This window comes from Melospiza melodia, chromosome 3, assembly GCF_035770615.1.
Source record: "Melospiza melodia melodia isolate bMelMel2 chromosome 3, bMelMel2.pri, whole genome shotgun sequence".
NCBI classification, from domain to species: Eukaryota; Metazoa; Chordata; class Aves; order Passeriformes; family Passerellidae; genus Melospiza; species Melospiza melodia.
In genome coordinates, this window is record NC_086196.1 from 128,357,618 (window position 1) to 128,383,545 (window position 25,928).

General features: G+C 36.3%; 1 protein-coding gene across 1 annotated transcript; it reads left to right on the top strand.

The window, feature by feature from the left end:
* Window positions 1-3,715: 3,715 nt before the first annotated feature.
* On the top strand, window positions 3,716-21,792 carry MANEA (mannosidase endo-alpha). Its single transcript, XM_063153031.1, has 5 exons — window positions 3,716-3,778; window positions 8,996-9,588; window positions 12,911-13,020; window positions 15,327-15,403; window positions 16,640-21,792. The coding sequence occupies exons 2-5, from the start codon at window positions 9,039-9,041 to the stop codon at window positions 17,274-17,276; spliced, it is 1,374 nt and encodes a 457-aa protein (XP_063009101.1). The 5' UTR covers window positions 3,716-3,778; window positions 8,996-9,038; the 3' UTR covers window positions 17,277-21,792.
* The last annotated feature ends 4,136 nt before the right edge of the window (window positions 21,793-25,928 follow it).

Genomic DNA, 25,928 nt, shown 5'->3' on the forward strand with positions numbered 1-25,928 from the left:
TACACACACTCCAAGAAACCATAAACCCAGAGATTAGCTGTATGACAGAAAATGAGTATGAGCTTTAATAAAGCTTTTCTGTATTTGCAGTTTGAAGATCTATAGCTGTCCTAGGATGGCAGTCAGGTAATTCCTCTGTGCATTACTGAAGTCAAATAATCAAAGCTTTCATTGCTCTAAATCATCTGTGCAGCCAGACTTTACTGCTTCAAAGTTATCTTTTGAGATTTTTAAAGAAGCAAGAGTTTAGTTATCCAAATTGACCCAAACTGTTACTGTGTTTCTACTGCTACTGAAAACTTCCAGTAAAAAATGGACCATCACTTTGCCACTGTTTTTTTGTAGCATAAAAGAAAGGTTGTCTTCAGCTTCTGCTCAGGAAAAATATGGGATGCAGCAGTAAAAGTCTCAGGGAAGAAAAATTCAAAGAGATGGCTGTGTATCAGCTAAAGTGGCAGAGATTCACAAAACTGCAAAAGAGGAGCTCTGGCTTAACACTGACTACTGGAAGGAAAATAGAGAGCTTCATGATTTGGAGACAGATAGAATAGAATTGAGAATTGAGAACAGAAGAAAAGGCTACATGCACAGATTATTCCTCTTCTGTGTTTGTTCTGAAGCCAGAACAGTGTATCACAGCTATTATATCCATAAACACAGAACAAGTGAGAAGACACAGGATATAATGGAGGAGAAAATAATGGAAGATACAGGAAAGATAAGGCTATCAGAAGGCAGGCTAGGGAAAAGTACGTCTTGACCTTAACACAGGAAAAAATTAGCAATCACAAGACCAAGGAGGAAAAATAAATATAATTCTATACATTAAAAAAGAATGTTAATCAGTAATATTACCACAATTATATTAACATCCCTTGTTCCATCTAAACTTAAACTGAACATAACTACTTCGTTTCCTTACTGTGCAGAAAGGTTTGGAGGAAGTTGTGTGATATGGGTTTCCTTTTGTTGCTTTCTGAAATCTTAGCCAGTAGGTTCAGTCTAATCAGCAAAAATCCTCTGACATAATAGAACTATGCCAGAACAAAAACTTTTAGGATTTTTTCCTTCTCATTAAGTGATTTTTTTTTGCTTGTTCTCTAACATTAGTATACTTTTGGCCTAGTAAACATATACTCTTAATGGAACATTATCAAATGCTTCAGATTTACTTTTAACATTCTTTAACTTTCTAAACATCTTATTTTCCAACAAATTTTCTTAGTTCCAGTAGAAATTCTTCCACGTGGTAAAGAGAAAGTGAAAATTAAAGTTATGTCCTCCATAAAATAGAAGGGAAGACCACCCCTACAAGATCTTTTCTTTTGAAAGACAGAAGCAAAGAAGGGGAAAAAAAAAAAAAAAAGAGAAAGGAAAAGACAACAAAGGAAAGAAAACAGTAAAGAAAAAATTGGGGATACTGTGAGGAAATGGAACAGATATCAAGGTTTGATCTCCAGACTATTCATATGCCAACTAATCTATTATTAAAGCATGACATTCCTGAATCACTTACAACACACTCTGTTAATGAAATTATTCAGATACATGGAAGAAACATTAGAAATTAGAATTACTGCAAAGTTTTTCCCCTTAAGATCACTCAGACAGCATAAAGAAAACATCACGCCACAATTCCTTCAATTTTCTCAAGGAGAAACTCAAAGAGAAACTCAAGGAGAACCATGGGAGCTGTTGAATTTACTTCTTTATATCCACAGTATGAGACACTCATTCCGAGTCTTTTCATTCACATTTGAGGTGAAATCCTCTCTTTTAAATCAGGGAGACTTTTGCCATTGATTTCAATGAAACCACAATTCTGATCAGTGTTTGTACTGTCTCTCATGGCTTAGAGAAATTCTTAACAAAAAATCAGACAAACTATACCACAGGGATCCAATTCATTACAGATATTTTTCGTATGGCAGAGGGAAGAAATGTTTTGATTCAATGGGAAGATTGTGATATTTACCTAGTGCAACAATTTGCATTGAGTCAATCTGCAGTGTTCATACACAAGTGTTCTTCAGACTTCTGCTGTTACAGTAGACAATGAGAATATATTTCTTTCATTGATTTGGTTATTAATCTCATTATGATAACTATTCATAGCCCATTTTTACTGCTTAAGAAAAAAGAATAAAGCACACATGAAATGTTAGCATATGAAACATCAGTAAAACTATTTTTACAACACTGCAGTTATATGTTACCACAAAATTACTACATAACATTAGTTATTATTATTTATTACTTATTATTATTTATTTAACTTCTATCCACATTTTTTTCCTGATTTATGCCCATATAGCTGACAGGGTATAAGGATGGGCAATTCCCCAGAAGTGCACTGACTTCCTCAATGTATCACTGTACTGAACATCCTACTCTAATGTAAAATTGAATAACAACTTTTAGGGTGCAGAGGTGCCATACCCAATACTGCACACAGATTCAAGCCCCAGGCTTTATCCAGCTATTATTTGCACATCTCTGTCTTGAATCCTAAGTCGTAGGTAACAAAAGGCTGACCACACATAACATTGCAACAAGATGGGCAAGTAAAGCAAGGTAGCAAAGCAAGCAAATAACAAAGCCAGTGAGATAACGTGGGCCATCAGGAGCAGGAGAGTAAGTTTTAATGGAACCTGCAACCTGCAAAATTAACTAAAAACAAGTTAGACTGAAAAACAAGAAGCACCAAGCATGCACTGAAGATAGAGGTGAAAAGTTCAAACATGAGGAAGACTACAGAAGTCTTCATCAAAGGCCATCAGGAGTCTGATGACCACCACAGAAGGAACCAATGCATGCGCAGAAGTGAAAAACTTATAAAACCGTGACAGAGCATTATGCAAATATGAATATGCTAATGATACGTTGTAATTATGAGGTTGTGTGGAAAGACTTAAAATGTAGCTGAAAGCTAGAGGACTGAGAGAGTTTTTGGCAGAAAGATCTCCCTCACTCCCAGCACTGAATGAACAAATAGCTGCTCTGTAGCCATCTGACTATTATAGAATTTTATTTTCTTGCCCAGTTTTGGGCATCAGGATAGAGAGGGGCACCAAAGCAGGTGAAGGGCCTGGAGCACATGTTCCATGAGGAGCAGCTGAGGGAGCTGGGATTGCTTAGCCCGGAGAAGGCTCAAGGGGTGAAAAGAGGTTGTAGCCAGGTAGGGAGGTCAGCTTCTTTTCCCAGGCAGTGACAGGATGAGATGAAGAGCGATTCAGGGTAGAAATTGGGAGGAATTTCATCACAGAAAGGGTGATTAGACATTAGAACGGACTGCCCAGAAGGTGGTGGTGGATCCCTGGACTTGATTAAGGAGACAGGATGAGGCATCCAGTGCCACGGTCTAGTTGACAGGGAGGCGTCTGGTCATAGCTTCGAGTCGATGATCTCATGTTAAACTGATTCTGTGACTACCATTTCGCAGCTGAGAAGCAATCAACAATTCAGCAAAGACTTTTAAACAACTGAAAGATTTTTTTTTTCAGGCCTTTCAAGGAAAAAGAAAAACCAGCAAACACAATGTGAAAGCCCAGCGGAGGCCCTGTTCCTCCACCACCGGCCGGCGCCCGGCTCCCAGCGGAAAAGGCGGGAGCGCGGCTCTCCCCTCAGGATAACGGGGCCCGGCCGCCGCCGCCGCCCGCCCCGCGCATGCGCCCCGCCTGGCGCACGCGCCGCCGCCCCGGCCCGGCCCGCGCGGCTCCCGCAGGGACACCCCCCGTGCGCGCGCGCCCGGCGGCAGCGGCGGCCCTGCCTCCCGCGGGTGAGTAACGGCGCCGGCCCCGAGCCCCGAGCCCCGAGCCCCGGCCGGCCCCGGGCACCGGGCAACTGGGCAAGGGCTCCTCGGGCCGGGAGAGGCCGGCACGGGAGGGCACGGTCCTCGCCCCCGCCCGTCAGAGGGGCCGCGGCGGCCCCCGGGAGGCCCCTTCCCTCCTCCCTCGTGTGGAAGGCTCGCCGCGCCCTCCGCCCGCGGCTGATGCTCCTCCGGTGGCGGGGGCTGGCGCTCGGTTCCGCGGAGTGGGAGAGAAGTGTGAGCGCTCGGAACTCGGTGCCGTGCTCAGGGGATGGGAGCAGCGCAGCGAGCTGGGTCTGCTCCCAGCCTTTGCCTTCAGCTCTTGTCCGACAGGCTGGCTCTGAAGTGCCCCGGGAGCTCCCGGTGAGCCCCGGCCAAAGGTCCCTTTCTTATCGTGGCCTGCAGCCGCCCAGAGCCGGCTGTGTGTTCCCATGGCCTTCCCAAGCAGGAGAACGCTGGCATGTTGAAGGCAAATACTGGAAATGCTGGAGGCTCTCTTACCAGTTTTACAGCAAAGAATCCAGAAGGATTGTGTTTTGTTGCTACTGCTTTCTTAAGTTCAAATCACAATTTCTGTTCTCTGGTTGTCAGATTTAAAATACCTTTTTTTGAATTGGGTAGACCAAAAAGAAATCTTATATTATTGGAAGTGTTTAAAAAGATACCTTTTATCATGTAACACAGCTGTGAAGTGTTTGCATGTTATCCCTCATTTTTTCTTACATCTTTAATGATTTTCAAACTATTTTTTTAAAATAACTTTAGAAAAAGACTTTTCATGTACAGAGAGTTTTTGAGAAGTTCCCTGATTCATGTTAATACTGGAAATACAAGGTTCCCACGCATATAGTCAGCTTCTGTTGCTTTTTACTCTTCGTGGTCTCCAGATCAGAATGTGCTGTATAAATGTGGTGCTTTTAACACTTTTACCAGTCGTCACCTGGTCAATCACTTGGAAACTGAATTAATGTTTTTAGGTGCACATCTGCAGCGTAGCTCCAAAATCAGGGCTTTAAGGCCTAGATCTAGAGCTGATCTGTCACTTCAGAGTTTTCAGTTTCTTTGAGCTGGGAAAACTGAGTAGAAACTAAGTTTAGATAACTGAGAAGCTTTTTCTCAGCTGAGAAGCTTTGATCCCATCCATGAGCTACCAACTTCAGTGGCTTCTGGATGACCTTACCCTCGATCAATAAAATCTGATTTTCAGAGCTCTCCCCTATATTGCATTTCCATTTGTTATGGTTGAGAAACATCAGAGTAAATAAATTATTGTATTTGCTGATTCTTGCTAAACTAGATAAATCTGTTTTATCTTACCCTAATTTCTTTGCGTAGTGTATTTCTCTTTTGGAATTTGTAAAACAGAAAAAAGCAACCCACTGGGCAGGGCACTGAAACTTGAGTTGCCTAACCAAAATTATCTTGAGTAATTAAGCACCGTCATCCCTTTCAAACACTTTTTTTTTAAATTGCTTTTTCTTCTCTGACTAAAGAAACATTCTTTTTTGGGGAAGCATGCCAGGGGAAGAAAAGCTCATCATCTGTACATCTGTATGCTTTTTTCTTCATATAGTGGAAAGGTCAAACAGAAGGTTTCCCTGTGCAGTAACTTAAGGGTATAAAAAGCAGTAGTGAGGGAGAAAAAAAAAATCACTCTCAGGTAAGAGCTAGAGACATTCAATTGATTGTGTGGAACAGATAGGAAAATACTTTAGATATTTTCATAGACCTTTTTTTTTTCTTTCTTCGTGAAGGAGTTGTTTTAAGAAGAACACCTGGAAATTTTGCGTAGTGTGATGAATTTCATGGTATTTATTTCCAAGAAACCCAAATTAATTTGGAACAGAGATGATCATAATGGGATAGACTTACATGTATTTTGTGCCTTTAATTCTGTATAGTTGCTAACAAACTAAAAAGTAAAACATCTGTGTCAGATGTTTTGGATTTTTTTCAGAAGAGAACTAGGTGATGAGGAAATACAGGTTTTAACTTTTCCCAGTAAAGTTTCATATTTTTCTCATGTTATAAAGGAAATTACTATCTGTATTCATTAAAGGAGAAATTCTGACCTGTTACAGATGGTTTTTTTCTTCTTTTAGAATTTACTGAGTAGGCAAGAGAAAGAGCCCAAAGTGGTTACATTTTTTTCTGGTACACCTATGTGTGTGAACAAACATGAAGTTTGAATCCAAAAGCTTCTGAGTCAGGGTAACTGCATGCAGGATCTTAACCTTCATAAAGCTGAAGTTATTCAGCCTTTTTGCTACTGAAGTCAATTGCTGTTAGATCCAGGTGCACTCAAAAGTCCAAGGCAAGGTACTTGCTAAGTCTGTAGGACTGAGGTGTACCTCAGTAAATTGCAGTCAGACTCTAAAATTTGAATGTCCACGACAAATGCAAAATCACAGCTATGCTTTGCCTAGTGACTGTTCAATCAGAAATGCATTTTTAAGGTTTTTCCACTTCCAAGGGTAGACATAACTTCATGTGGCTGTTTCACAGGCATGTTTGCTCAGTCTGTTTCCCCAGTATTGCCATTCTGCTGTGGCACTAGCACTGGTGAGGGTTTATCTGTCACTGTCTCTGAAAAGTAGATCTGAACAAGATTAAATGACACATGAAGCACTGCCAACCTGTAGCTCTTTGATGCAGCTTGTTCAGTATAGGTGTCTATGCCAGGTCTGAATTATGTTGTCATCGTTGAGGCTGATGTCTCCCCAGAACACAAGCCTTTACCATAGATATTATTATATCTAATAGATATAGATAGGAGATATTACTTACTTGTTCTAGAAATTTTGCACTTTGGTGCTGAGCCTCTGTATTGGCATAGCAGAAGTTCACAATGTGATATGGTAGACCAAGGTCTGTCTCAATGCTAGTCAAATGCTAGTGGCCATGCTGCTCATCTTTTAGTATGTTTCAATGGTGAATATTCCATATAAAAAAATGCTTGTTGAAATAGTAATGTGGAGCACCAAGATCAGTTCCTGATGCTTCAGATGAATGACTTAATGGTAGCGAAGTCATGATCTAAACAGGAGGAATGGGGTAGCTGATACGTCAGCCAAGAATCAAAAGGAACAGCTTCTTTGATATGGAATAGGAAAACCCAAATGACAAACCTTGTGAACATTGCAAATCCTTGTGACATTGCAATCATGAATTCTTTTTCACAGAAGAGATAAAATAATAATTGCAGGGGTAGTTTGTCTCTGTCAGTCTTGTATGTTGTTTAATGAAGATCAGTGGCATTTAATTTAAATTAAATGGCATATATTAATAGTCAGATGAATGATATTGTTTCCTTTAAAAAAAATCCTAACCCTTCAGAAAACTTCAGTTTATCTAATCTGAAAATTGAGTTAAATTACCAAGCAGAGGTAGCATAATAAACTAGGAAAAAAGACTGAAAAGGTAATGAAAAATAGCAGGAGCACTTTGAGTGTATTTAAAATTAATTTCTTATTAAAGTAAGATATTCTGTACTCCAAACAATCTCTGACAGAATTCTAAAATCATGGAGATGGATTGTTAGCCATGGACAAAGAACCCTGTAATTTGACATAAGGCGATGTGAAATCCTGTAAGTGTTTATGCTGGAAAATCATTTTCCCTGACAGTAGCCAAACGTATGGTTTCAGAATCCAGTTGGGCAAAATGAACAACATCATTTTCATAGTCTTGCCTTGTTCCATCTGTTCTTTGTTGGCTTTAGTGCTGAGATTCTCATTCAACTGAGTTCACTCTCTAAAAAGGTAAAAGTGCATTGGGATTTTGTTGTTTGTTTTTAAATGTTAACTGGGTTTTGCTCTTACAGTAAATGAGTGACCTTACTGTGAAAACCACATGAATCCCAGAAGTTATAACAGACAGTAGGATGAATGGATTAATATTGGAAATGGAAGTGTTATAGTGCTAATCCTATTCAGGCTGTATTGTTAAAAAACATATTCTAAAATTGCTTATCTAAAATTATCATAGCAGTAGTAAGCAGCATATTGTGACAACTGAGCTCTATGTTAATGCACTCTAACATTGGCAGGAAACTAAGGTGAAATAATTTACAAGTACTTTAAAACTACCTGCATGTATCTCAGTAAATTAAAATAAGATTTTAAAATTTGGAGGTCAGTGACAGAAATGCATATCACAACTATATTATGTATAATGACCCTTGGATCAGAAATTTATTCTTAGATTTTCCAGTTTAGTGTTGCCAGTTTTATGCATAATCTTTTTCCCTATAATTCTGTGGTAACCTAAATTTTGTTAATCCTTTTCTCTGGTTCTCTTGTGATAACGTTGTACAGGAATTTAAGTTATAAATAAAATAATCAGGCCTTCCATTATACTGATTTTCTTCCCCCTAGTTTCATGGTTCAAATCTTGCTGTGTACCATTGGTCTTGTTTTGAATTTAGCCCTGCAACACTACATGAAGTGTCAGGCAGCTGTGACATTGAACTAACTTGAGGCTTTCTGCTTGAGCTACATCCTTAATGCTATGCTGTTTTCTGCTTACGGGATTCAGAAAAAAATTAAAATTTTACATCTGTAAAGTTGTAAAGCATCATGGCTTCAAATTTAGTTTTTGTTATTTAGTGGTTTTAGGGTTATTTTTTTTAGTTTTGAGTATTTTGTTAATATATTGGTTAACAGAACACAAAGTGCTTGGTTTCAAGCCAGGAAATAGGTTAGTAAATGAAACCTGCATTCTGAATACAAGCTGTAGTTCTGTCATACCCCATTTTGTTTTCACTCTTGTTCTGCTATGTTATTCTCCTTTCACGGGTTCTGCTTTTTTCTTCTATTTTCTTTATTAATTCTACCTGAATAGCACTTGCAAAACATAATAGTTCAAAACATAATAATTTAACCAGAACTTCCAGTTCATGGGATTTATCTGGGTTAGAATAAAACATAAGTTCAAAAGTAAAATACTTTATAGAATACATGAGTCCTTAGTGTTAGAACCTCAGAATGTGACACATGTTCTCAAAGAAGGAAATGGGATTTTGTTTGTGTACCCCACTCTCCACAAAGTCTGTTAGTTCTGCGGTCAGTGTATGCATCACATTTGTCTCTTGTTATTTTTATTATGTAAAGATTTTATGAAGCATTTCATACTGCTGAATATTAGGTAATAAGAAATCTGACTTGAAAATATTTGTCTTTTGATCAGTTCCAGCCACAATCCCTCTGTTGGGAGTCTGAACTATGACATCATGGCAAGATTTCGCAGAAGAACATGCATCATTTTGTTGCTTTTTATTTTGTTTATTTGCTCCATAATGATGGCTTTGAAGACTCTGAGACCTGACAGAGCTGGCTTTGGGGATCCATTTGGACTTGGTTTGTTGCCAGAGCTTCAACAACGGACAGTGCTCTTGGACAGTAAACAGAACTTGCTAAATAGAGCTCAAGGAGATACTGTAACACGTGTCAGTAATTTGCATAGTATTGCTGTCAATACTATGAAAGCATCTATGTCTTCAGTAAGAAAGCTGGAAGAGGAGCTTTCTTCTCCTAATTACAACTTTCACATATTCTACTATACTTGGTATGGGAATCCACAGTTTGATGGTAAATACATTCACTGGAATCATCCGTTATTGCCACACTGGGATCCCAAAATTGCAAACAATTATCCAAAGGGAAGGCATAATCCTCCTGAGGACATTGGGGCCAACTTTTATCCAGAACTTGGATCTTACAGTTCCAAAGACCCTACTGTCATAGAAGCCCACATGAAGCAAATGCGTGCAGCTTCAACTGGTAATGAATGTTAACGTTTCAGCATGTTGTTCATTTATCCAGCCTTACATCTGTGCATGAGGGCAGCTGAGCTATCCTTCTGTTTTTCTGTAATTCAGGAAATGTCTGAAACTAGTAAATGTCTTTATATTTCTGAGTTTTAGCCCCTGACTGTAACCTACATCTTCAGGGCTGTGTATGATGGGTGTAACAGCACAGAAATAATGGTGTTTGTAATACTTAGAGTACATGTTTTTCATGACTTACTGCTAAACACTGATAGCATTAATGAAAAAACAGAAACCTTGACTGGAATATATTGTTGGTGTATTTTATTTTTGGAGATGAATACTTCAGTTTAAAGAACAGGTTTCAGTAAATCACATGATTAAGGGGCAGCTTGTTCAAATATGAGTAGGGTTTTTTCTCTGAATGCTGTGTGTGTGCAGTAACAATTATGTATTAATTCATTACTGTCCAAAAGTACCTTCATTCAATACAAATTGATGTTCCGTTTTTCTAAATAAGGTGAACTTTATAAATAAGATTGTTCAATTTTTTTTAGTGTCGTTCCTTATTGTTGGGCTTTACGGTCATTTTTATGTTAATCTTCTTTAAAATAAGCAGTCATGTAGGCTAATACTAAACTGAGCAGCTTCTGGAAATGTAATTGGGACAACATGACCAAAACTCCCAGCATTATTGATACTGCTAATGACTTTTTATTGAATCTCCTTCATTCACCTAATCATTAAGGTTTAATGTAATTGTTATATTTTGGTTAGTGATGTTTACTTGTGTAGTGTTTACTTCTTGGTTGTTGTCATCTTGTGGGTTTTAACTTAACCTTTATTTTATCCAAGGGTTAATACAAACACAGGAAATTTTTCACCCTCTTCAGTAATATAGCTCCATCAACAAGAATAACATGACTGTTGCCGAGAAATCTCAGATACAAGCTGCCTCAGATACAAGCACTGTTTTACTCTTATCTATAATTTATGATAGTGTGATGAAGGCAAGGGGGGCACTTGCCCTTTCGAAGAATATGTGATGTTTCTCATCCTCTTAATACAGATGTCTAAAAAAGTTGAACTGCTGGTGAAATAGGTGCCAATTACTAGGACAAATGCTTTGCATAATCAGTTTTTTTAGTATCTTCAGTTAGTTTTCAGTTTAAAACTCAGCAATGTCAATGAGTAGTTCAGACTTCTGTGACACTCTTTGTAACATAACTGATATTTATAAGGACTCACTTTTTTCCTGCTGTTATTCTGAGTTAAGGATTTAAGTGCAATTGAATTTGGCCTCTTCCATCTAGATTTGACTAACGTAAATCATCAACTTTATTTTTTAAGAATTATACTTTGTTCATTTTTTGCGTGTTGTGAGGCTGACTGTTTACAGTTTCTCCTTTTTCTCTGTTACCCATTGTCTCATCCATGACTGTATTTTATGGTCACATAATCATTTTTTTCTAACCATTGAGGCTTTATCAAAGATCTTGTTAAAAAAGAGAAATGTAAGAGCTTCTTTCAGCATATATTTTCTAATGAAGGCATATAAGAGACTGGGCCTACAGACATCTCATGCATTGCTTCCCTGTATTCTTCTTATATTTTACAATTCTTATGTAATAATTTCCTAATATTTTACAGATAACTTCAGTAAATTTTATTTATGAGATTGCTTAGGGAATTTTTTTTTGCACCAGCCTTTTTTTTGTGATAATCCACTTTTGTTTTTAGTGACTATTCTGGTTTTAAGCAATTATGACATTTTTTTTAGTGTCAAGTCCATACGTTTCTTTTTTTGACTCTTTAAGTGGTACATAACTATATCCTTTAAGTACAGGAAAGAAAATGTGTAGTAGTCGTTCTCAGGAAAAGGCAATGCAAATGTGAATTTTGGTTCCTTGATTAACAGTTCTGTCTCCTGAATTTTTACAGATTTCCTAAAGGTGTAAAAGAGGGTCTTATCCAGATTTGTTGCTGTTCTGCTTGTCCTTTACACCTTACTCATTTGCATTTAATCCTTTTGTGTGAAATAAAAGATAATATGATAAAATGCAATAAAATATTGCATTTTGCTTTCCTTGAGCAGATTGCCTTTTGTGATTACCTGTTATTTGTGATTTTCTTTTTTGATGAAATGCAGAGATAATGTGCCAAAGGGTCGTTAAACTCCCTACTCCCTTCTGTGTGTGGTGAGCATAAATTTCTGGTTTGGATATTGTGTGATTATGTATTCACTGTAATTTATGGTTCCTTTTTCATAATTTTGAAATTGTTTGTTGGAAATTGATGGTCAGAAATGTTATCATGTTAGTAAAATAGGTGTAATTTAGAATATATACTTCCCTAGCTCAGTGGATTTATTCATTTACTTAAATCATTAAAAAGAACCACATTGACATATTCTTCTGTATGTTCTAAATAGTATTGATAGGAAAGTATTACTACATCAGTATTTCATGTATTTCTTTCAGACTTTGCTTCTTTTTGATATAGTTTCCAGCTGTGCATCTAAAAGATCCAAACTGTTTATTTGACAGCATTTTATTTCAGAAGGAAAGGATTTTGCTTTTTGAAGAGTGTATTCTTTTGCTTTCTTGGAGAGCATCAGAAGAATTTACAGTATGAAGACATGGTATTTGTTGTCTTTTTTCTCCACAGCACTGGTAACATCCTTAAATTATTGAGAGTTAAGCATTTTTGAAGATAATAAATTTAAAATCTAATTTCACATGCTTGGAAGGATGGATTACACCATAGTAACTGTACCAGCAAGAAAGAAGGTTATGGGATTGAAGTCACTGCTTCTAGTAATAAATGGTTGTTCTGTATTTGAGCCAGAGGTACAATGAAGAAATAAGATGGGAAATGAAGTTCCATAAGATAAGAATCTCCTTCATCACATGCACAGCTCTCATCTCCTGACAGTTCTATAACCCATGTATCCTGATATTCTCTGCCTGTATCATGGCATAGCTATAATGCCTTAGATGGGAGCACTTTTTTCCTCTTGTCCAACATGAAGGTTGGAATGCTGTGCTGAAAAGTGGGAGGGAACAGCTCTCAAGTGTTAGGCTTAGGACACTGAGTACAGATTTGTTCCCTTGACAAGTGATCTAACCACTGCTTGTGTTGCAGGCCTATAAAGAGAGGAGTTAAAATCCACTCTGACAATACTGAGATTTTGTAACTGATTAAAAAGTAATTTGAGATGCTGATTTATTTTATGTAGGTTTCACATCAAGAATTGTAACTCATGACGTTGCTGTATATGAATTACAGTAACACGTTAAAGAACATGATTTAAAACTCAAGTTTTGTATTTTCAGGTGTAATAGTGCTTTCATGGTACCCACCAGGTATGGCTGATGAAAATGGAGAGCCAACTGATGATTTGGTGCCAGTTGTTTTGGACTATGCACACAAATATAACCTAAAGGTAAAGTATTTCTAGATGCACATAATAGGACAATTGAGAAGGTAAACTTTGCTATTATAATGTGCTTCTTTTTGGTTATGGAAGCCTTTGAATTGCACTGAATTTTGGTAGGACCTGAGTAATATTCCCTTATAAGCAGAATAAATATTGTCATCTGCTTTAGCTTGCAGAATCTAAGGCATAGTGCTGTGGATTTTTATTCTTTTCTGATTTCTTTTCAGAAAACAGTTTTTAAAATAAGACATTATGTTGTTTTCCAGTGAGTCTCGGAAGTTGAGGGAAGTATTACATATTCCAAAATACTGTGAAATACAGTGAGCTTTAAACTAAGAACCTTTGAGAAAGGAGAAAGATTTATCTTCATTTTGCATTATTTCATAATTTTCTAGCACCTGATCATAGAGGTCAGGAGTGAGCGTCTATGAGGAATAAAGGCAGACTTGGAATATCTAGTTTGAATAAATATCTTTATCCCAGAAGGTACCAGAAACACTTGCCTTGAACTGTAAGGTCAGAGAGATGCTGCTCAGACTTAAGGGTTACTTCAGGGCATGACAGGATAGAAGGGCTAAATTACTGACTTCTTAAAATAGGTGAAATATCAAGTTAGTTAAAGATTACATGAATTGATCAGTAGAATCTTAAATTGTGCTTTGGTTTTGTTTACTTTTAAAATAAAACCTGTGTTTCCCTTTTGTGATAATGAAAATATGTATTTCATTTTAATCTCTCCCAAGTAATAAATTTGAGTTTTTAAGTAGCTGCATATGTTTCATCTCTGGAGTATGCTGTCTGTCCTATGTACTGAACACACAGCCTGTTCATCTGCTCTGGTTTTAGTTGGTAACACGAGTTGCGGATTCTCAGTGAAATTTCCTGTCACTGGGGGTAACTGGAGATTCCTTAGCAAGCAGGAGGAAAATAGGATGATTAAAACACATACAGAAGTAATTTTAAAACTGTTAAAAATACTGTGTGATTTGCATTATATGGTATAGGTTACACTCTATCTAATAATAAATGTTTTAAAAGACAGAAAAAGGTATTATCCTTTCCCATAATCTTCTGACCATCTAATAGAGTTTGCTCTCACCTAAAAAACGTGTTTGCATTCAAGTCTCAAAGGAGTCAAGGCCAAATGAAACAAGCTACCAAGGAAAGTACAGTAGTGTGTAATAGTGTGATAATGATTGCAGTATGAGTGAAGATGCTGCTACCACTTGGAAGAATTACTGAAATAGGGATATTCAGTATAGATATTGCAGGAAGTGCTACCTTCACTGTGATGTTTTTAAGCATTCTTGCACAAGCAAGTTATTACAATAAGTGTTGGGAGTCTCAGTAGACCAAAGCCAATATACAAAATACGTCTCTCTTATGTCTGCTAAATAGAAGTCTGGGACAAGATATGCCCTTTTGATTTGCCTGGTTTTCATAGTTGGGAATGAAAGATGAAATGAAAGTGCTTTTCAGCCTCTACTGTCACTCAGTGATTTAGTCTGACTCTATTTTTCTATAGTTTCTACTTAATAGAGAGGGAGATTGGCTCTGCAATGAAAATTTTTTACTGTTGCAGAGTTGTCAAAGACTTTATTAAATACATTCTGCTCTAAAATTGCTTCTGAAAATGTTGTTGCTTTGATTAATGTTATGTATTCTTCCATGATTGTCTATTTGAAAACAAATTCATTTTTACATTGGAATTCACACATACTGGTTAATGAATTCCATAAGCTCCACGCCTGACATACAGAGCAATAGCAGTACATTATATTAGATTTAGTTCCAAGAGCTTGTTGCTGTTGATAAATCTATAAAATTTTAAATTAAAGTTTTCATTTTGCATCTCTTAAAATGTATTTTGACTGAAAACTGTCCTTGGAGCATTATCTTTAGGAGATTTTTGATACATTTGTTAGAAATTGAATATTAAAATATTTCATTAGTTTATCAGTTCTTTGACATTCAAATAGATAATATTTTATTTTAAGTTTTAGGTTTTGTAGCTTTTTAATTTTTCTGAAGCATGATTACCACTTGCTGTAATCTAGGGTAAACAAAAGCAGTCTTCTGTTTTAATATAAAAAACCTAAGTATTTCATACCAAACTTCCTGGAATTGGAAGCTTCTAATGTCAGTAGTGCAGGAGTTGTACTAGAGTTGGATTATTCTCAGTATAGACTGATGAAATGTTTGCTCTGTAAGGAATTATATTTTTGACTGGTACTTGCTTCATCTAATACCCAGTGCCCCACACATTCAGTAGTGCTTTATGTTTGTGTTGCTGTTACATTTTCATCTTCCAGGTCACTTTTCATATCGAACCTTACAAAGACAGAGATGACCGCAGCATGTACCACAATGTCAAGTACATCATTGACAAGTGAGTTTTTTCAGAATGGTGTCCTTGGGGTTTCTTACCTGCTGCCTTAGGGGACTTTGGTATATGAACTAAAGCTTGTAAAAATATATAAGAATGTCTGCTGAGACTGAAAAGAATTTTGTTTATGTTTCAGTGCTGCAAAATGAGGGGTTTTTTTAAATACTGAAGTGTGAATTTTATATAGATTCTCAAATTTAAATTGCTTTCAACATTCTTTAATATCTTAAGTCATACTTTAGATACTTCAGATTAGCAACATGGTCTTTAAATTAAATAAAATGTACATTTTGATAATGACAAACTAGCAGATAGAGCTTTTTTATTGTGTTGACCTCTAATGATTTTAATTCATCTTGACAAATTCTATACAGCTACTTGTTGTTTTGCTTATCAGTGCTGCTTAGACTGTCTTTATTTCATAGGGAATAAGAGAATTGCCCTTCAGAGGAAACTGGTAACTGTAGCACTAGGTTACTGTCACAGTTTAACCCCAGCCAGCAGCTAGGTACCACCAGCTGCTCCTTACTTTCTCTCTCATCCCCCAGCAGTGGGGAAGTGAATCACAAGGAAAAGATAAAACTTTGCGGGTTGAGATAAGAGCAATTTTATGATTGAAACAAACTAGTATGCCAGTAGTATTATTAAGAATGATAATGGAAAGAAGAAGGAGAGAAGTAACAGAACCCAAGACGAATTGCTCACCACCTACAGAGCAGTACCTGGCCCAGCCCTGGGCAACATTCAGTCCCCTTCCAGGTAGCTCCCTCAGTTTATATATGGGCATGACATTCTGCAGTGTGGCCTGCTCAGGTCAGCTGTCCTGGCCTTCCTTCCTCCCAACTTTTTGTGCAGCTCCTCACTGGCAGAGCAGGAGACACTGAGAAGTCTTTGACTTAGGGTAAGCACTGCTTAGCAGCAGAGAAAACACCAGTGTGTTATCAATTTCATTCTCATGCTAAATAAAAAAAAAACAGCACTAGACCAGCTGCTAAGAAGATTAACTGTCCCTGCCAAACCCAGGACAGTTACTAATTGGTAGCAGTTAAAAGGTTTTTTGAAGAGTCATTGTTTGATACTTCAGCAAACACAGGACTGAAGGTGGATATGATGTGCTGTGTTTCAAAGTCCGTGTCCTGTCTTTTTAAATTATTTTTTGGAAAAGTCTTCAGCTCAGATTGTGCAACAGTATTTTCCAAATGGCAAGTCTTGTCTTAACGATACTTGTTTGCTTTATAGGTACGGAAGCCATCCAGCCTTTTACAGACATAAAACCAGCACAGGCAGACTTCTTCCTATGTTTTATGTTTATGACTCTTATGTAACAATTCCTGAAATATGGGCAAATCTCTTAACTGTGTCTGGATCCCAGAGTATTCGAAATACTCCCTATGATGCATTATTCATTGCACTTCTTGTAGAAGAAAGACATAAGCATGACATTCACAGAAGTGGTTTCGATGGAATGTACACGTACTTTGCCACCAATGGCTTCTCCTACGGTTCATCTCATCATAATTGGGCAAGTTTAAAAGCCTTTTGTGATAGTAACAACTTAATGTTTATTCCAAGTGTGGGGCCAGGCTATATCGATACCAGCATCCGGCCGTGGAACAACCACAACACGCGGAACCGCGTCAATGGGAAGTACTACGAGACTGCCTTCAGCGCAGCCCTTCTGGTGCGGCCAGAAATCATTTCCATTACATCTTTTAATGAATGGCACGAGGGAACTCAGATTGAAAAAGCCATCCCTAAACGGACTGGACAGGTGGTTTACCTTGATTATAAACCCCATAAACCAAATGTTTACCTTGAGCTTACTCAGAAGTGGTCTGAGAAGTACAGAAAAGAACAAGAACAGTGGCTTATGTGAGTTGTCACAGCTGCAGTTGTTTCCTGATGCATTGGCTGTATTGAGAAACAAATTGAGAGCTGAAGAATCTGTTATTAAATGTCTTTATTGTATTTTTTGAATGTATATGCACTACTACTGAATTTTAGTTTTGAAAAGTTAAAAGATTATGAGAATATTGGCAATTCTGTCTTACTGGATATTTTAGTTCAGAAATATTCAGGGAAAGCTGTTGTTCATTTGTGTTTTTTTTTTAACTTTGTAACTTGCATGCTGAGTTTTCGGAACATCTGCATGGGATAACGCTACATGACCAAAGTATAACAGAAAACTGGCACAGTTTCTTCCTTTTTTATTCCTGTAGTTGTGTTTCTAATCAAACTGATGCTGTAATCTAAATCCTTATGGCTCCTTGCAGGATGCATGTCTGTAGTGTGTGGAATAATCTGCATTTACACTTTTTGATGCTTTGCATATGGAGTTCTTGACATATGACTAGCTTGTGGTAAAAAAGCTGAAGAGTTATGTGTGATGCAACACTACTGGGTTTTGTTTGGAAAAAAAAAAAGTATTTGAAAGAAAGTTCCAAAGAACTGTGAAAGATTTCTAGTTTACTTACATTTTTTCTGTTTGGTACGTGGTATAGACTTTTGCAGATTAATGGATACTGACCGGGAACATTTTTTTTTCTCTTACTTTGAATTTTAAAAAAAAGCTTCAATTAGAGTGGAAAATATTTTTGAGGGGGAAAAAACCCTAAAGGTACAAAAAAATTATTAAAATTTCCATTGTTGCTTATTTTCTGCTAATTGACTGCACACACAGACCCAATGTGCTTTTTTAAATGTGTAATTTCTAAACCCAGTATCTTACTCATCCTAGAATAACTTAATTTTTGGAAATACTTTTTTTTGTTTCTGATTTAGGAGCCACCCAGTTTGGTAGCAATGAGAGCAACTACCTATTTGTTTAATTTATTTGAAATCTGAGATTTCTCTTTTTCATCTAGTCAACTTAGTTGTTCCAGGATTCAGAATTGTAAATACTAAAATCTTGCTGTTATTCACATAAGCACTCTACCAATGCTACCTGTAAGACTGTGGTGTGGCTGGAAATGAGTATTTCCATTCCTGGGAATCTCATCTTTAAATGTTGTGATTATTAATTGGCATTTTTTATGAGGTTTGAAAGGTTCAATCACACAGACATACCTCCTCAGCAATGCATTTTTTTGGGATTTTCATAGAATTTCGTAACAAAGCTGTAAACTTCTGAATAGCAGAAATTGCAGTGTTTTATTCATTTGCAGCAAATGTTTAATCCTAGCAAAGTGAATTCTTTCTTAGTTATTTTAATTTTTTTAATCGGCATGTGAGGTTCTGATCCTGTGTTTTAGTTCATATGCTCAGACTGTTGTGACCACTAGTAACAGCTAGAATTCCATTGATGTCAGCAGAACTCGTGAAAATTACACTCTTTACTCAGACTTCACTGTAATCTGTCTGTTAAGTGGTAAGGTGAATGTGAGGACTTCTGTTAAAACAGAAATCAAACTAGTATTTTTTTTCCAGAAAACTTTTTCATTCCAAATCAATGTAAGCCTGTTACCACTATAAATTTCTAGAGTCTTCTGGTATGAAAAAGGTTTGCTTATATTTTTTTTTGTCATTTCTTTGTGCTTGTTCAAGTGATGAGGTGTCATCTAATGCCCTCAGCTGCTTGAAAAAATATAGAAATTGGATGGCAGATATATAACCTGGCATGTTGAAATGTGCCTCTAGAGTTACTGGAGTCTTATTAACCTGTCTTCATATTTTTTTTGCAATTTCCTATTGCATTTCTGCACAGTCTGAAATGCCTCTGAAAGAAGTGTTTACTAATGCTTGTTTTGCTATACTCAGGTGGGTAAATGGACATAGGTATGACCACAGTCAAAAAATAGTGTCTGAGACGTAAGAAGCACTTGTTAGACTTTTACCACTTCCAAGGTAACTACTTCCTTTTTTATTTTACTTATTTTTGATATTACTTATTTTACTATAAACCCCTTAAATAGCTATACATAGCTCATTTTTATAATTTGTGGTATGTTTATGCTTTTGCAGCCCATTGTCCTTATATTTATTTTGAATGTGAGGGAACAATTAAAAGTTTGCATATGTTATTAAAAAACCTTCTGAAATCAAACCTTTGAAAGGACAAGTATCTTTGTTTTCCCTTAGGTTAAACTTTTGTCATCCACTGGTCTTTTCTCACTGTAGTTTTCTGAGCACTTTACTGGTCTTGACAACTTTGCACTCACCTTTCAGCCCTTACTTTCTCCTAGTGGCAGTTTATTTTCTCTGTGACTGTGAAAGTCACTCCTTTGTTGCTGTGTATAGAAATATTTGAAATCTGTTGTATGGTATTGTACCACTGAGGTGACCTATCTTGTTTAAAATGCAGTTTATGGTAACAGTGTAATGGATCTCCATTACTCTGAAAGACTTCGGGGATTGTTGTAAAGGTATCATTTAACCATTGCCATGAAGTGGTTTGGGCCATGGCACACTGATGTCTAATGGGACCTTCAGAAGAATTTACAGAATTTCTCTAGAAAAGAATGAAAATTAAGTGCCTAGAAATTCATCACCCCTGAACACTTACTGTATTTTTATGTGCTTGATGTGATTTAAAACATAAATATGCAACCTCACATAATATTTCAGAGTTGAGAATTTAATTTGATGATCCTAAGAAAAGCTGATGGAATTGCAGCTACTAGAGCTACCCCACCTGCCTGACTAATACTTCCTCTGTACTTAAAGCAAATCTATGTGCTGCTTCTTGTCATAGGGAGTGGAGAGTTTTGCTCATGGACTGTTGCTGCAGTCACGATACTTGAAATTTAAGTAAAAATAGATATGTGGGAAAGGATTTGTACAAATGCAAAGGAATAAGATGGTTACAAGGGCACAGTTAAAAGGGGCACAGGAGCAGAAAAATGAATGTATTTAAGAAGGTGATTACTCCAAGCTTTAAGATTACAGTAGGGAAAAAAGGGACTCCAGTGTGCAACCAAAATTGAAAGGCAGGGACGAACATTTGTAATGATTTGGAGATTTGAAATAGATTTAAGGAATATCTAGATCCCATTTAACTCTGGTGTCCCACGAGTTTTACGTCTTGGCCAACTGGAAAAAAATATTGTAATGATTGTTTTAAAATTTTTACAGTGGTTAAATGCATTTGATTCATTATTTCATAGTACTGATATGGGAAGTTTTAAAGGAGATTGTGCCATGTTATGCCTCTGCAAATACAGAAATACCTGAAGTAAACAATCACATACTACTGATTGAGTGTCGCCAGGGAGTAAATGGTTTCTAGTCAAGGAGCAAGTCCTTGTGGTAAAAAGAGAACATATTTTTAAAAGAAAATCTATAGGTTCATTTCTGCTTCTGTGAATTATGATCAAGTAAATTGTTTTAGTTCTGTGAGCTGTCTCAGAACTGAAGCTTAGTGCATCAACTCTGAAATAAGAATGTGTATTAAATCTTGTATAGTAGTGCATGTCTGTCAGATCTATAATCTTGTACTGAACTTTGTGGGCAAACATGTGCTGATGCTGTTATGGTTTTAGTGGCAAGCTGTAGATTATTGTGAATATAGTTTTGCACTGATGTTCATCATATTTGTCTAGTGCATTTCTTTTAAGGTGCCAATGATTTATCTCTTAAGTTGTTGAAGCAGAAGGTTCTTCAGTGAAAACATTTTTGTTATGAAATTTGATATGTATATTCTCTGCATAGTTTGAATTAAGACATTTCACGCATGGTTCTTAGATTCAGTTGAAAATATCTCTCAGGAGTGTTTTCAGCTCTCTGGGCACGTGGATGAGGACTTACTGTGATTTAGGGCTCTTTTTTTTCCTGAATCTCATGAACATAAAAAGAAATAAAGAATTTATAAACAAACTATTTGCCACTGAATATAAGATTAAAATCTCCCTCCCAGTCCTTCAAGTACTTGTCTTCATCTTTCTGTGTCATTAAGATTGTGTCAATGTTTTGTTTCTTTTTATCTTTTACTTTTGACCAGCATGCTAAATGTTCTATAAATTTCTAAAGTGACTGTATTTCTAAGATTTCATAGTTAGAATATTCCGTAAAGAGAATCTACAAGATTAGTAGCATGGCAGAAAAGCCTGATAAGAATTTCATATTGTATAGGTGAACTTGTTGTGAATGGATAGTGTGTCTTTATATTAATTGAACACAAATAAAAAATACCTTTCTTTTAATACCCTACATGGCTGTGACAGATACAAATTTGCTTACATAAAAATAAAAAAGGTTTATGTGTCTGTTTCAATATGTGCATATACCTGAAGTCATGATTTTTAAAATATAATGTCACTGTAATAAAATTACAGACTGGATTCTGCTACTTCTAACTAAGCAATGGTTTTAATTCCCAGTGATATTTACAGAAGACCTTTTTGCTTATGAATGTTTTCATGAAAAATAAATATATGCCCAAAGTTGTGATTTTTAAAGGAATGTGTGATAGTGGGGTTTTTTCATAGTGCATGTTTTCAAAGTTAATTTTTATTTTTCTATTGCTATGTATGTGTGCTAGCTCTCCAAAGAACCAACACAGTGGTAGGTGGTTTCAGTGAGCACTGTGTGTCTGACAACTGGTTCCTGTCTTCAGAGTTGGTTTTGTAACTTGAAGTCATTGCTATAGAAACACAGCAGGATCTCTCAAGACTAATTTCTCAAACTGCAATGTGATTCAACAAACAAAGAACCAGCCATAATTTCAATTGATTTTTAGAATACTGGTGAAAATTAGAATGTTGGTTTGTTGTGATTTTAATGGAAGTTTCTTGGAAAATTCTAATATACTATGGTAGAAATTACTTTTATCATATAGCTGAGATTGCTTGTTTATTAAGATCAGCTAGCCTGTTAAAATTTGAGAAGTATGATTTTAAATATAGTATCTGTTTTTCAATAATGCAGTATTTCATAATAACATTGCCACTATTCAAAATACTTTAATAACAGTGAATACTTCTTTTTTAAGGGTATTCTTTGGTTCTAGAAGAAGAAGTTTAGTTCTCCTTTAGTTCTAAAGAACTAAAGGGAGCTTCTAAAGAAGGCATCAGCCTCAGGAAACAATGTTTATCAATACTAAGATTTTTCAAGGGAGACAGAATAGCCAGCCATTGGCTTTATGAAAAGCTCTGCAGTCCTTATTTTGTCTCATATATATGATTCTTAGTGAGTACTCAAGTTTTATTCCAGGTCAGTGAAGAACCTACTTTCAAAAAATAAAATACCTTCTGAAAACATAAATGGTAAATTGTATTGGTTGTACATATGCTTTGCTATTTAGGTCCAGGCTTTGGCTGACCAACTTCCCAATTTACTAATTCACTTAGAATTTTTTGCATATATTTGTACAAGGTACAAATCAAAATTTTAAAACTCCATTGCAATAACATGACATTGAAAAAGATAAGCTGTATAGAAGGGAGGAATGTAGCTTAGAGATGTCAAAATTATAAAATGTCAGGAGGTTTTATGCAGGAAGTATAACCATATTCAGGTAACTATATCAGTCAAAAGATTTTTAAGAGGCCTGGAAGAAGTTCATGCAGTTAAACAACAGAATAAAAAAAGGTGTTAGAAATAAAAGATACTTTAAAATAAAGATTCTGTCCAAAGGATCAAACCAGAAAAGAGGTAAGTTCTGGCATTCATTCTAAAGCTAAAAAAAAATCCTCTATCAAACTTGAGGGCAACATTCTAGACCTAAAAAAACCCCAAAAAACAAACAGCAAGAAGGAAAACAAAAAAAAAAAAAAAAACAAAAAAAAAAAAAAAAAACAAACAAAAAAAAACCCCCAAAAAACCGCAAATAATAATTAAGCTTCCCCTATCCATCCACCAGAAGTAAATACAGAAAACCATGGTGCACAAGACCATGGTTTTCCACAATATTAAGGGAAAAATACCCAAGCAATAATTTCTAAGAGCTACATACCAGACTCTTCTTTAATGCATGTTTCTAAAATATGTCACAAGCAGGCAGGAAGCTGGTGGTGTGCAAGTAGTGCTGGTAGACAGCAGAGCAGCAAAAGCATCTTTCAAAGATCCTTTGGATCTTTGATAATGCTGTGATAGAGAAGTTAAAAGTGTTTTGTATCTATGTTTATTACGGAACAGGTTAGAGATTTTCATGCTGGATCCAGTATCTGTTGGTAATTAATCCAGAAATACCCTACATTGAAATGTCATACAAGTAGCCTTTTGACTGGATCAATAAAATAAGCAGCAATAAATCACCCTGTCTCAATAGTACTCATTCAGGGGTTTTCTAGGAACTCAAGTATGAAATTCTTAAAAATGTGTATACTTTGTTTTTTGAGTTAATGGCAGGCATACGAATGAAAGGGGACAAAGGTGGTACCAGTATTAAAAACACTTCTAGGAGGGATGCTTGGAACTCTAAACAAGTCTGAAATCCATTCTTGATTTTTAAAAAATAGTAAAAATACACCTATAAGAGATATGTATTGGGCAATATCAATGTAGTTTTCCAAAGCAGTCATGCACCAAAAATCCATTACATTTTTGAAATTGCAATTAGAAATGTGGCCAAAGACAGTAAAGCTTCCAGCAAAATACTTGGCCTTCAAAAAATACTATATTTTTATGTAAGTAGAGGGAAGAAGCTTTCAATACATTACTTTCCATTAAAAGTTAAGAAACCGATAATAGAAATATTAAATTTTCATAGCAGCAGGCAGGTACTTGTTAGGTCCCAAAGACATCTGTTGTGCTGTTCAGAAAGTAATTTAAAAATATATGCACTAGTGCTAAATTATTTCTAAAGATAATCAAATTTTAAAACCTAATTGTGTAATAGTAACAAATTGGGTGATACCAGAGCTGGAGAAACATAATATCATATGTATATATATTGTCAGGACATACTATACCTGCACAAAGCTATACTATGTTATAGTGGTCTACTGGTTAAAATTGATTTAGCTGTCCATTTGGTTAGTAGTATAAAAAAATTAAGCTCAAATATAGTAAACAACAAATATATTATTAGGAAGGACAATTAAAAATATCACTATACTATTGTGTCACGCTTGTATCTGGAATACGGGTTATCTATCTCCTTTTTAAAAAAAAGAACTGAAAAGATACATGGACAGATTGCAGAAATCAGAGTAAGGGAGATTTGAACCAAGGAAAATGTACATTAAAAATACTCAGCTTCAAGAAAAATTGTTCCTCAGAAAGTGCCAGTGGATCATTGAAGGGCTGTGGGGGCCTGAATATATGTATTGTTATGGAGAGAGTCCCTGTTAAGATCTATGTATTGTAAGATCTATGTATTAAATAAAATGGAGAGAGTCCTTATGGAGAGAGTCCCTGTAATATCTGTGTGGGTCTGAGTTGCTCCAAACGAGCTACAGCTGCAAAGTCCCTAGTTGGGCAGCAGCTGTAGCTAGTGAAGGTAACTGGAATAAATAGGGGTGGGTCGAGAGCCCAGGAGGAGCCCCTGAGAAGATACATGAAGACTGTGCTGCAGAGAACAGCTTGGTACAATATGGGACTTGAGAAATATGAATACAACAAGAATAGAACAATTGGTGACCCCGACGTGATGAAGAACGTGCAGGCAAACATCGAGAGAAGGTATGGAACCCCTTGACGTCATAGAAGATAGGACAGCCGAGAGCTGTGGCAGCCAGAGAGCTGGGACTGTATGTATATTGTAATTGTATAGTTGTTAAAAGAAAAGGGGGGAAATGTGGGGGCCTGAATATATGTATTGTTATGGAGAGAGTCCCTGTTAAGATCTATGTATTAAATAAGTGGGTCCTTATGGAGAGAGTCCCTGTAAGATCTGTGTGGGTCCGAGTTGCTCCAAACGAGCTACAGCTGCAAAGTCCCTAGTTGGGCAGCAGCTGTAGTTCATGAAGGTAACTGGAATAAATAGGGGTGGGTCGAGAGCCTAGGAGGAGCCCCTGAGAAGACATGAAGGACTGTGCTGCAGAGAAGAATAGCTTGGTACAATATAGGACTTGAGAAATATGAATACAACAAAGGGCATAAAGAAAATTAATAGAGAACAGTAACATTTTCTGTTCTTTATGCCAAAGAAAGGTCATCTAATTAAATTTTCAGCTAATGTATTAGAATAAGACGTTGGGGTTTATTCACTCAATATAGTAAAATTATCAAATGTACTGCTACATGATATTGTAGAAATTGAAAGTATACTAGGTACAAAATCACAATAGCATTGATCACACTTCATAAGCAGGGTGGTCCAGGTGCAACTTTTTCCTCAAAAAATCTCCTAACAACTGATATCAGAATGCAAGAGAAAGTGATTTTGGAAGTAAAGGAGCTTTATTTCATGTAATGCTTTAGGTATTTTGTGAGACATTTTCACTTATGTATGAAAATCAAAAATGTCTTCATCTGTTTCTGAAATTAAAGAGGGATATTCATATTGGAAAGCAAGAAATTGGTTTAGTGGCAACTAATTATAATTTAGTTTTCTTCTTTCTGTAGGGTTGAACATTGCTGGCTTTAAACTCTGGACCACTACAGGAGTAACCACTCAAGCTATGCTGAACTAATGCCATTTATTCTTGAA